Below are 11,969 nucleotides of genomic sequence, written 5' to 3'. Positions count from 1 at the left end.
GCATCGCATATATTTATTTTTAGGATTTTTATCACAAATAGTCCTTGAAATTGACTCTCATCATCAAGATGGATCTTGAAATTGAAAATCAATCAATGTAGTCCCTGAAAATAGGTGTTATAAATCAATGTGATCCTTATGTCACAATTCTGTTAAAAATTCCGTTAAGTGCTGATGTGGCACATAAATGGGCCCCACAAGATTCACGAGTTTTTATCACAAATGGTCCCTGAAATTAACACACACCATCAAAATGATCTCTGAAATTGAAAATCGATGAATGTAGTCCTTGAAAATAAATGTCGCAAATCAGTATAATCTTTCTGCCACAATGAAATTTTTTTTCTTATAGTAGGGCCTACTCTGAAGAGAAATCCATTCCATAAATTTTCAAAAGCACAAGGCTTCACCAAGGTCTAAGAGGGGGTTTGGAAATAGTTTAAACCCACAATAGATGCACCTCGGTTATAACCTTATTATCATAACACAAACGTCACTGTTCTTTGAGTCATCAGACCACTAGGGAAGCGCCGAACAAGCTCTCCAAGATTAAGGTTGTGAGGATGTTGATCGCCTAAATGTTAACGGTTATATTCCAGAAGTCGTTATTAATCAGCCAAGCTGTCATCAAGGGTGATGTTGATCTAGGTTCAATTTGGTGAAGTGTGTCGAAGTGTGTAAAGATGGGTGTATTGAGATATATTTTTTTGGAGAATGGACAATGAAGGAGGTAGAGGAATGTGGACTGAGATCAGAGGTGACTGCATGACATTTTTAGGTTGACAACTTTTTATTAACTATTAAATTATTAAACCTATTTGTAAATTTTTTTTTTCAAATTTACTTAGACTTGTTTGACCTATTTATGTGTCACACCAACACATAACAGAGTTTTGATAGAATATTGATGGAATGACTACATTGATTTAGGAGACTGACTTGCGAGACTACATTGATCGATTTTCAATTTTAGGGACCATTTTAATGTCGCGGGTCAATTTCATGGACCATTTTGATGTCGCGGGTCAATTTCAAGGACCATTTGTGAGAAAAATGACTTATAAGATCCATTTATGTGCCACATTAGCACTTAACAGAATTTTTATCTAAATTGTGACAGAAGAACCACTTTGATTTGTGACACCTATTTTTAGAGATTGCATTGATTAATTTTCAATTTCAGGGACCATCTTGATGATGAGGCTCAATTTCAAAGACTATTTGTGATAAAAACTCTTATTTTTATTGATCTTTTCAGCTGGAAAATGAATAAATTGAAAAGTACTTCACATTTGGGCTGAAAGATGAATAGTGAAAGTGAGGTTATTGGGTTGGGTATTCTATCTAAGTTGTGGCCGAGACTTTCTCCAATGGGCCTCTTATGAAACTTCAAATTGGTGTTTGATTAAAGTCCATATTACAATGAAAAAAAACACTATTAATCCCAAATTAAGATGCTATTATTAAAAACCAAAGAGGTAAAAACACATACTTAATGGCTGTGTTTTGTTCTTAATACAACTCATGCATGTACAATTGCACATGAATAGGTTGAAAGCTCAAAACCCAGCATGTGACCCTCACATGATTAGGCACCAATCCCCAATTGCTTCATTGAAACCAAGTACATTGATTATATAGATTATAACATAACATCACATTCATTATAGTTAGAATCGGATAGTTTGACGAAGTTCATGACGCTGGGATTTGGAGTAGAGGACGAGGAGAAAGATGGAGAAAGAGGCCATGACGAACAAAAGATAGATGAACAATGACTAAGAAATTATGAATAGTTAATATTATTTGTCACTTAGTATTACAGTCTAGTATTATTTCTCTTCATTCTTCACTGGTAAGTGAGAGATCTTAGGTTTGATTATCGTCAAAGGCGAATTTAAACTACATTATTGTTAGCCTATTGTGAGGCTAAGCACACCTCTCTCCCCTTAGTGTAGATTATATCGATTGTAAAAAAATTATATATATATATATATATATATATATTTAACACATTAATTATGCATCAAAACCAAGCATGCAAATGCTCTCACTTCCCACTATTCTTATACATGAAGTGGTCCAATATTCAGTTCATGGTATCCTTTGAGTATGGCTCAAACGGTTTAACTAAATGCCTCTAAAAGGCCGAGGCAGGGTAGGGAGTCAAGACCAATTTGTAAAAGTAGTGTGCGAACTTCATCTTACTTTAAAGAAGAAAAATTTTCTGAATCCACCGCTATGAATTAGATGATTGATATTTAATCCTTTGAATCTCATCAATATTTTATATAGTGAAGTTTTTGCATTAAACAAGGGTTTAAGTAAATGTTTAATTAAATATTAACTGGATTAAGAAAAAGAAAGAAGATTAACAACTAATGTAAAGTCAAAGCTGGTTGTGTAAATCTGCGTGCTGGTTTCGCAATTTAGCATATTCATTTTCCTTTTCGCGGCTGCCACTTGTTGAATTTGGATTCCACGAATCGGAAGGCAACACGTAGTCGACATTCCAACACTTTGCCACATGCTTGTCGACTTATTGCACCCTTTAATTTGGGAACTTGAAATTGAAACACTTTAGCGGGTGGATGAGTCATCTTCCATGCTTTCCCCACGGTTTTAAAATTTTATTTACACTTTGAGGGTTGAGTTTATGGATCCAAGTTGATTAACGGTTATAAACCGGCTAATTAATTACTTTGTTATCATTATAATTTTCTCGACTTCTAAACCATCTTTCTTTTGACAAGATACTCACATATTGTATGGGCTTTTTCTGAGAGAGGATGTGAAAACGGCTGTATATATGTTTTGTTGTTTTTAGAACATATATATTATAAGTCGTGTTCAAATTTTAAAGGAGGCAAAGGTGTTGGTTTAGAACAGTTAGCGTAAATAATGTATCAGCTTCTTGGATTCAAGTTTCTTCTTTTAATATTTGAAACGATACAATTGGATCGTTCATTTAAACTTAATGAAAACGAGTTTATGATGTGGTAGATAACATGAACCACCACATCAACTGTGATATAAGTTGGTATATAAATGTGATATATAAAAGATATGATATATCTAATAATATCTTGTACTCAATAAATATTGGTTTCGCTCAAGTATTCCGTAAGTTTGGCAAGATCCCAAGAAGAGTTAAAACCTCTAATTCATATGATTTTATGTATTGAACTTACATTTCGTCTAGTTACATATTTCTCCGAATGTTTGAGGTCTCAAATTCAAATACCTTTCCCTAGAGAAATACTATGATTCTATGAATCAAAATCTAGTGATATACCGTACCATATCTACTAAAATAAAAACAAGAGGATTAGGATTGCTAATTGGAGGATCCTAATGAATTATATATGTCTGCACAACAATTAGCATGAATAATACTTAGAATATGACTATGTAATATTGCTGTTTTACTCAAATTATAACACATGTCTTTATAATATATAGAAGAATACACCATGTAACTTAGCGTTTATATTGCCTACAAGATTTTGTAACTTATCTTTATATTGCCTACAAAATTTTCTCCAAGTAGGTACTATCGATGATGTGAAATTTCCCCATATAACCATACCAAGAAATAGACAGGCTAAGCAATATGGTAAATTTAGTAATCATGTAGAGTGACAGAAACAGAATCCGATTGGATGTACCGACAGCCGGCACAAACTTTTAAGCTGCGCGCTACTGTCAAGCCTTGCATGTCAACCGCAAGCAGTGCTCCCGCACCAGACCCCACGTGGCCTCTCCTTATTCGCCACCCCTCGTGGCCTCTCCTTTTTCGCCACCCCTCGTGCCATTGAATTTTTCTACCTCCGCCTCCCCTCCTGTTCTCAATATATTTAACAGCAAAGCAAACAACCTGCACACGTTCGCACAGTGCTGGCCGGCCGGAAAGATGATGTCAGCAAATGAAAGCATGGAGTTTAAGGACACTGAGCTTACCTTAGGGTTACCTGGTACGACGTCAGATTACAACCATCCTCGTGTCTTTGGAGCGTTCAACTTCAAGATAAGTATTACTAATAGCAGCTCGGTGAAACGTGGTTTCATGGATACCGTTGATCAGATTAGCCTGCAGAAAAGCTCTACCGCCAGCGAGCCACGTGGCAGCTCATCATCTAGTACCAGTAGTTCTACAACTACTTCCGTCATCAAAGCCGCAGCTGCAAAGTTAAGATTTTGTTTTTAACTTGTATATGTTGTTTCGCACATGCGGTAGTTCAAACGTGTGATATCAAATCGTTCAGTTTTTAAATTGTACTTCGAGAATTATATATCCATGTCAAAATTTGACTAAATCATAACTACTTGTTTAGCCGTTTGATTATCGACATTTTCATTTCAGCTTTATCTGACGAACTGCGTATTTGGGGTTCTGATATTCAGAGCAAGAATAGCTGGGTGGCCGCCGGTAAGATCGATGAGACAGAAGTCGTTGGTGGTGGTGGAAAGCAGCAGAAAGTATGTAAAAGTGAGCGCAGATGGAGCTCCTTATCTACGTAAACTCGACTTGGAGATGTACAAAAGTTATCAAGAGCTATTGAGAGCCTTAGAGCAAATGTTCCCTTCCTTAACCATAAGCGGTCAGTGTTATATAGAGTTATGCTTTTTAGCCAAAATGGTCCCATTGGCATAATTTTTTATTTTGTTCCATGACAACGAAAAATGATAGAAATTGTTCTTGAGTTTGTTGACTGTCAACCATTTTGGTCATTTCGTGAAAAATCTGTCAATATAATCATTAAGTGGAGGGCTTAGTTTGACAAAAACACTCTTAAAAATGTGGTCACTTGACCATTTAACGAGGATATTGACAGATTTTTCACAGAATGACCAAAATGATTTAAGGTAGACAAACTCAGGGACCACTCCTATCGATTTTCATTGTTGGGGACCTAAGTGGGAAGTTATGCCAATCTTAAAGATCCTTTTAGCTAAAAAGCCTAGTTAGTTATAATTAAGCTAAACTCTAGCTAGCGCTTGTTAATTAACGAGTTGTTATACCAATATAAATTTGTGATACAAGAACTAATTTATGAATACACGGTGTAATTAATCTTGATAATATTTAAGGTAAGTGTATCGAGGATGGCAATGAGGTTATGAAACCTGCAGTGAAAGGAATGGATCAATATATGTTGACAAATGAAGACAAGGATGGAGACTGGATGTTAGTTGGAGACGTCCCTTGGAAGTAAGTTAATTACTACAGTACTGTAGTTACATATATATGCATGTAGTGAAAATGTTGTCACATATATGCAAAAACATTTCATAAAATTAATACTAATTCGTGTTTAGATATATATATATGTAGCAAGCTAATTGGAGTACTATGTGCATGTTAAACTCCAAGGTTATATATAGTTGGGTTGACAACTCAAAATTAAGTGTTGTCGAGAGTAACCCAATTTCAAGAAAGAAAAAAAAAATATCCCACGGAACCTCTAAAAAGAACATTAGTGGAGTTTGATTAGTAGGACGATCATATGATAAACTGTAAATTCAAATATAACCTGGTCGATGTTCCGCCAACTATGTTAGTCAAGATTTAACACCGTTGCCTAAATTAACGTAGAGATGATTCGGGTGACTAGGGTTTGGTCTATTTCTTTGTTCATCGTAGTTTTTTTGTTCTTGGGATTTATGTTTAGTTATGCTATTGCTTTCATGTGCCTTGCCCAACCCTAAACCTATAACCATACTTTCTTCACTGTTTTTTTTTTTTTCTTGTTTCCAATTAATTGCAGGATGTTTATAGAATCATGCAAGCGTATTCGGTTAATGAAAAGTTCAGATGCTGTTGGGATAGGTAATCACTATTAATTTCCTTCATTTTATTATTTATTTCTTTAAAAGGTAGTCGTATAATATTTGATGTAATTATTTTGCAGCTCCGAGGGCTCCGATACCTTCCTGACCATGAATACAAATAGTACTGGTCATCATGTACACATAAATGGGGTCCCTATTTCCTTGTCAAAACCATTTCAGTCGGAAAAATAAGAGAGAAGTTAACCTGACTGCACCTTTTTTTTTTTAACCTTTTTCTGCTTTTAGCCTTATGTTTTTCAGTGGATCTTTGATTTTAACTACAGCTGCACCGGTAAAAGTAACTCTGCCCTATTACTTTTGCTGCAAATTGATCCTTTGGTTAGTAATAATAGCTCCCTATTTTATGGCAGAAATGCGCACTAGCTTTTGTTTTTTCCGAAGAGATTCTCACATGATCTCTTCCACCAAAATCATCAGATCAAATGATCTGAACGTTTAAAATTTTATTCAACAGCCTAACTGTTTTAACCTTTTAAAAGCTATAATGAGATCCGAAGAGGATCTCTTCTTTTGTTTTTTGACAACATCATCGTGTCATGGATAAGTACATGTGCGAAATCACAAGTCATGTGTAATTTGTTGTTAAATTCCCCCAAATCAATACCTTCATCTAAAACTATATAACATTTTCGAACTTGAATACAGAAAAGATGGGCAATGATATGAATAATTGCTGTAACTCACATCTTTCACTCTAATTACCCTTTATTTGGTGTAGTTAGAATATCAGTGTGATACTCTCTTTACATGTATATTCGAATCCTTCGATCGTAGATTAGATTAATCAAAATACAACTCGAATAAAAGAAACATTGTACACATCACAATATGACCTTTATAATATTAAAAATAAATCATCGCGTATAAGGAGCCAAAATGTATTTACGTTGTTAGAATGCCATCTTTTACAAAATTCTGCAAAGAAAGTTCAGTATAAGGGATAAGATCGAAGTTATTGGAAAACAAACTTATTGTTACTTGAATCATTTGGTCTTCTTTGCTTCTCCAAAGCCAAATAAGCAAACTCCGACCTTTTAATTTTGTTTTATGTTTGTTTAATATACATGATTATGCTTACCAACTAATTAATGGGCAGCCTATGGGAGTAGAAAAAGGATTGGCACTATATTTTGTCATCTAGTTATCATGTCGATCCCATCATTTGTCTTGGGGAACAATTGAACAAATCAACCTTTAGTTACATTCGCCAACATGCATTATGATTTTTTATCTTTTCTTTTTCAAAATAACCTCCTACGAAATTGAAGAAGTAAAGAACTTATAGCTTAGTTGGTTAATAAAATTTTGAGAGTTTAATGAAAAGCCCATGGTACTGTTCACTTTAACGAAAAACCATATTTTTACACTAAAAAATCAATCCTGGTACTATTCACTTTACCATTTATTTTGTCATTATCATTAAAACTCAAAGTTTTCAAGCCATTTTCATTAGTTTTCCTTAAAATTTATTATTGGCATTGAAGATTAGGGGTTGAACTCTCCCCTCTTACGATATCGCTTTATAAAAGTCGAGTTACCTAAATAACCCAACTAAGTTAGGGTATATGCAACATGTTGGAGAATTAGACGATGCCTCGCCAAATTATACATAGGATAGCAATATAACGGTATCTCAAGTTTAATAACACATGTTTGCACTTAATCTATGCACTACTACATTTAACAGTTTTCCTGACAAACAACATTTAGTCACACAAATAGAATTTCCGTCGCAATAATAATAAGGCGATGAAATCTTCGTCATGCACAAGTCCTCACACAAAGGTCATGAAAACAAACCTTAAGCGACGAAAAAATAAACTTATTTGCACAACAAACTAGGCTTCGTCTCACTAATTGTATTGGAACAAAGCCCTTCGTTGCGAGGACAATGTACAAAAATCTGTCGTCTCGATGCCACATTCAACACCTAGATGCCGCAACACAAGTTGCGACTTGAACTTAGAATAATACTGTCACATTAACATAACTAGGGTAGGTTATTAGTTATCTCCATCTACCCTTTGTTTGTTTAGGGCTAATAAAACACAAGTAAACCAAATGGGCCAACAAAAATCAGTTAAGAAAGGGAACAACACACACACAAGGGTTTGGGTTGGTGCTCCAGCCAACCAACCTGGTACACAACAAGGCTCCTTTCGGTGCCCCACAAGTACAATAATAGCATATGGCTTTTCACCAAATGGAAATCCAATCCAGATCTTATTCAGCTCAGCCAAGCATACCTTAAAGAATATTTCTCATATTGTTTTTCTATTTTTTTTTCATATAATTTTATTTTCTTTCTTTTATTCTCTCTACCAACTGAACCCAAAAGTTTTAAACTTTAATTTTTGTTGGGTGCCTGCAATTCTCAGAAAATGCCACACCGCCTCTTCTCTTCAATCGAGTACCTCTTATTGATCTCCCATGGAGGCCCCCCCCAGCTTAAGCTTTTAGTACTACATAAAAGGCAATAGTGGATCAATACATCACTTTTTTCACGCCAAACACTGCCTTTCTCTCTCTACTTCTCTCTCTCTGTGCTGCCTGCCTTACATGTTTTTCTTTCCTTTTTGTTCCAAAGTAAATTGCTTTCTCATTTCTCACCCAAAATGTAATTTTGGGTAGTTTTGTGGATACCATGAGCTCCTCCTCTGCTCCTCTCATTTCCTAAAAGGGTCTCTCTGTGTTGTTTTCACAAGAACACCCAGAAACTCCAAAACAGGTTTCTCTCTCCTCTCTCTCTCTCTCTCCTCTTGAATGTTTGTGTCCAGTTTAGCTAACTTGGATAGACTTCAGGGTCTTGTTTTTGATGAATTTTGTTTGTGCATTGCGTAGATCATGCCCAAGTTTTCCTTTTTAAGAGGGTTTTATGATAATTGTGATCTGGGATTGGTGTAGATCTGTGTTATAATTCTGTTTTTGTTCCAGATCTGAGTTTCCATTGTTTGTTTTAGCAAAATCTAATAACTTTATATGCATTTATTATCTTATGATTTGTTGCTAATTAGAGACTTGTTTTTAAATTGTTTCTTTCTGTAGTGTGTGCTTCTTTTTTAGTCAGATTGAAGTATTTCTTAGATTTTTATTGGTGTATAAATTCTTCATGTTTTGAATTGATTGCTTTTGAGTTTGATCTGGATTTACCATCTGCTGAAGAATGGCATTGGTTATTTTGGCAACTGTACTGCTGAAGGGGTTGAGAGATTCAGTTCAGTGGTTACTTGTTTATGCTTTTGTTCGGGATTTTACTGGAGAAATGTGGTCATGTAGATATTACTGATTAACAGTCCATGGACTAACGAGGTTGTCTGCTCAAAAGCTTCAACTTCATCGCAGTTTTGCTGTCTTTTAGCTTCATAAGTCATGATGACCTATTATGTGTGAAAGTTTTATGCATTGATGTAGTGATTTGATTGCTACATCATTCTGCCATGTTGAATGTTGGTTGGAATTTGCAGGGTTTCCACCATGCTGAAGCAAATTCTAAGCAAACTTCCTCGCAAGTCGTCAAAATCTGATTCGCTAGATTCTGCAGGGAGTGAATCTGGCAGCAATACTCCCAATTTGGGGAGTGGGTTCCAATGTACAATTGGTGGGAGTTCTCTTACAAGCAAATTAAATGTTGTCAAGCGAGTGTCTTCAGCAGTTTTCCCGTCAAGCATTGCAGCTGGAGCTGAGGCAGTGGAGCCCCATCTATCCTTCAAGGAGGTTTCCAACCCTCAGAAGCATAGTCTATTTATCAGTAAGCTGAACCTTTGCTGTGAGTTTGTTGATTCCAGTGAGCCAGTTAAGCAAGATCTCAAACGTGAAACATTGATAGAACTTGTTGATTATGTTTCTTCTGGGACTGTGAAGTTCACCGAACCAGCAATTTCTGCCTTGTGTAAAATGTGTGCAGTCAACCTGTTTAGAGTTTTTCCACCTAAGTACCGATCTAATTTTACTGGGGGTGAAACAGACGATGAAGAACCAATGTTTGATCCTTCTTGGTCATACCTGCAAATTGTGTATGATCTTCTGGTTCGGTTTATCAGTTATACTTCACTTGACATAAAGGTGGCAAAAAAGCATGTGGATCACTCTTTTATCGTAAAATTACTTGACCTCTTTGACTCTGAGGACCCAAGAGAAAGAGACTGTTTGAAAACCATTCTGCATAGGATTTATGGAAAGTTCATGGTACACAGACCCTTTATTCGGAAAGCTGTCAGCAATATCATATATCGTTTTGTTTTCGAAACTGAAAGGCATAATGGAATTTCTGAGCTGTTGGAAATTTTTGGAAGTGTAATTAGTGGGTTTGCTTTGCCATTGAAGGAGGAACACAAGATATTTTTGTGGAGGGCTCTTATTCCTCTACACAAACCAAAGTCAGTGGGTATTTATCATCAGCAATTGACATATTGTGTTGTACAGTTCATAGATAAGGATCCGAAGTTGGCAAGTACTGTAATAAAGGGTTTGTTGAAGTTCTGGCCTGTAACAAATAGCCAGAAGGAGTTGATGTTTCTAAGTGAGTTAGAAGAGGTTTTGGAAATGACTAGCATGGATGAGTTTCAAAGGATCATGGTTCCACTGTTCCGGCGCATAAGATGCTGCCTCAATAGTTCTCATTACCAGGTAATATTCTACTGCATAGATTGGCGGCCAAATTGCAATTCTTAGTACATCTTGAGTTTTCAGATTATATGTTTGACTGAAATTTGCTTGCTTGACACTAAGAACTATGCATTAGCATGATCTTGATCATTCAACCGATAAAGCTTCTAAATCATGTTATTTTCATGCCTCTCTTTTCCCTCTATGACATGTTTTTTTGTTTCAGGTGGCTGAACGAGCCCACTTGCTGTGGAACAATGAACACATCCTTAACCTTATCGCACATAACCGCCAGGTGATCTTTCCTCTTGTCTTCCCAGCTATTGAGCGAAACACCCAAAACCACTGGAATCAAGCAGTGCTGAACCTGACCCTCAATGTGAAGAAGACATTTTGCGATATGGATGAGGAGCTGGTACTTGCCTGTCAATGTAAGTTGGAGGAGGAAAATAAAAGGTCAAGCGCTGCAGCTGAGAAGCGAAGGTTAACATGGGAACGCTTGGAAACTGCTGCTGGTGTCCAACCTGTAGCCTGTAACTTTTTATCTCCCATAAAGCCTCCTGCGTGTCCTGTTGTCTGCTAATTTCTCAAGTTACAGAACTTGGCATGCATTTGTGACAGCTCTATCAAGATCAAAAATTGGTTCTGAACAGAACCAGAGATAGAAAACGGGGTTCATCATGTTAGTAATTGGATGTTGTACTTTTGAATTGTACTGATGGATGATCCCGCTGCGCAGAAGATTCGTTAAAGGACTGTTTTCCTTGCTGTATGTTATGTTTGTTGACACATCTTTGTATCTTTACAGAAAGGTTGGTTTGCTGTGGCCTATCTTTTGTAAGTTGTATTTTTCTGAGTCTCTCCTTATTAAGTAGATGGTGATCATGCTCAAAGCCATTGGCTTTGTAATGTCAAAAGAAGATTTGTATAGCTAAATGAATGTCCTCTCCTTCCCATTTCAAATATTTTTTGGAACAAACATGTTTGACCTTGGCTAGTATGGATTCACATGTACTAGGTGAAGTTCATAAATCTAAATGTTGTTGCCATGATGACTTTTGGAACAACATTTGACTCATGTATTCTACACACACTATTTCTGTTTATTATTTTAGTGTTTTGGTCTTTTTTATGTTTTGACAAATTTAGCGCAAAATCGGATGAGATCAAAATATGGGATTTTATGTTGGTATAATGTTTTGATTTTGGCTGAAGTAGTCACATAAAAACGATTGAATTTCGGTAGGACAGACTAACAAGGCAACTCTTGCATTGGGTGAGAATCAACTTGGGATCGAGTAAGACCAAATCATACGCCATCATTGATATTTTGTGGGGTGTTTTGCGGATGACGTGGTTAGACTCCGTTACCCATATTTTTCTATCTACTAACCCATGTTAGAATCATACAACTGTCATACCTGAAAGAATAAAGGAGAGTAGGTTTGGCAGTCTCGTCTTAATATTGATAAAGAAACAAGTGATTTCCTGTGAGTGACAAGGATATGAAT

The 11,969-nt window shown here is 36.0% G+C and overlaps 2 protein-coding genes across 2 annotated transcripts; both read left to right on the top strand.

Moving 5' to 3' along the window:
• The first annotated feature begins 3,916 nt into the window (after nucleotides 1-3,916).
• Nucleotides 3,917-5,938, top strand: LOC137732729 (auxin-induced protein IAA4-like). The gene is made up of 5 exons (XM_068472016.1): nucleotides 3,917-4,188; nucleotides 4,405-4,601; nucleotides 5,092-5,212; nucleotides 5,769-5,830; nucleotides 5,913-5,938. Exons 1-5 carry the CDS (start codon nucleotides 3,917-3,919, stop codon nucleotides 5,936-5,938), a joined length of 678 nt encoding a protein of 225 aa, XP_068328117.1.
• A 2,442-nt stretch (nucleotides 5,939-8,380) lies between these two features.
• On the top strand, nucleotides 8,381-11,392 carry LOC137739438 (serine/threonine protein phosphatase 2A 57 kDa regulatory subunit B' kappa isoform-like). Its single transcript, XM_068479006.1, has 3 exons — nucleotides 8,381-8,581; nucleotides 9,318-10,479; nucleotides 10,685-11,392. Exons 2-3 carry the CDS (start codon nucleotides 9,328-9,330, stop codon nucleotides 11,039-11,041), a joined length of 1,509 nt encoding a protein of 502 aa, XP_068335107.1. The 5' UTR covers nucleotides 8,381-8,581; nucleotides 9,318-9,327; the 3' UTR covers nucleotides 11,042-11,392.
• Nucleotides 11,393-11,969: the final 577 nt, after the last annotated feature.

This window comes from Pyrus communis, chromosome 1 (genome assembly GCF_963583255.1).
Source record: "Pyrus communis chromosome 1, drPyrComm1.1, whole genome shotgun sequence".
In the NCBI taxonomy this organism is placed as follows: Eukaryota; Viridiplantae; Streptophyta; class Magnoliopsida; order Rosales; family Rosaceae; genus Pyrus; species Pyrus communis.
The sequence above is the reverse complement of the archived record's forward strand: the minus strand, read 5'-3'. Positions and strand labels throughout refer to the sequence as shown.

Bases quoted from the DNA above. Each gene is read 5' to 3' on its own strand.
- LOC137732729 (XM_068472016.1), top strand. From the start codon at position 3,917: ATGTCAGCAAATGAAAGCATGGAGTTTAAGGACACTGAGCTTACCTTA. The intron at 5,213-5,768 runs GTAAGTTAATTA...AATTAATTGCAG, and splicing joins GTTGGAGACGTCCCTTGGAA to GATGTTTATAGAATCATGCA. The intron at 5,831-5,912 runs GTAATCACTATT...ATTATTTTGCAG, and splicing joins TTCAGATGCTGTTGGGATAG to CTCCGAGGGCTCCGATACCT.
- LOC137739438 (XM_068479006.1), top strand. From the start codon at position 9,328: ATGCTGAAGCAAATTCTAAGCAAACTTCCTCGCAAGTCGTCAAAATCT. The intron at 10,480-10,684 runs GTAATATTCTAC...TTTTTGTTTCAG, and splicing joins TCAATAGTTCTCATTACCAG to GTGGCTGAACGAGCCCACTT.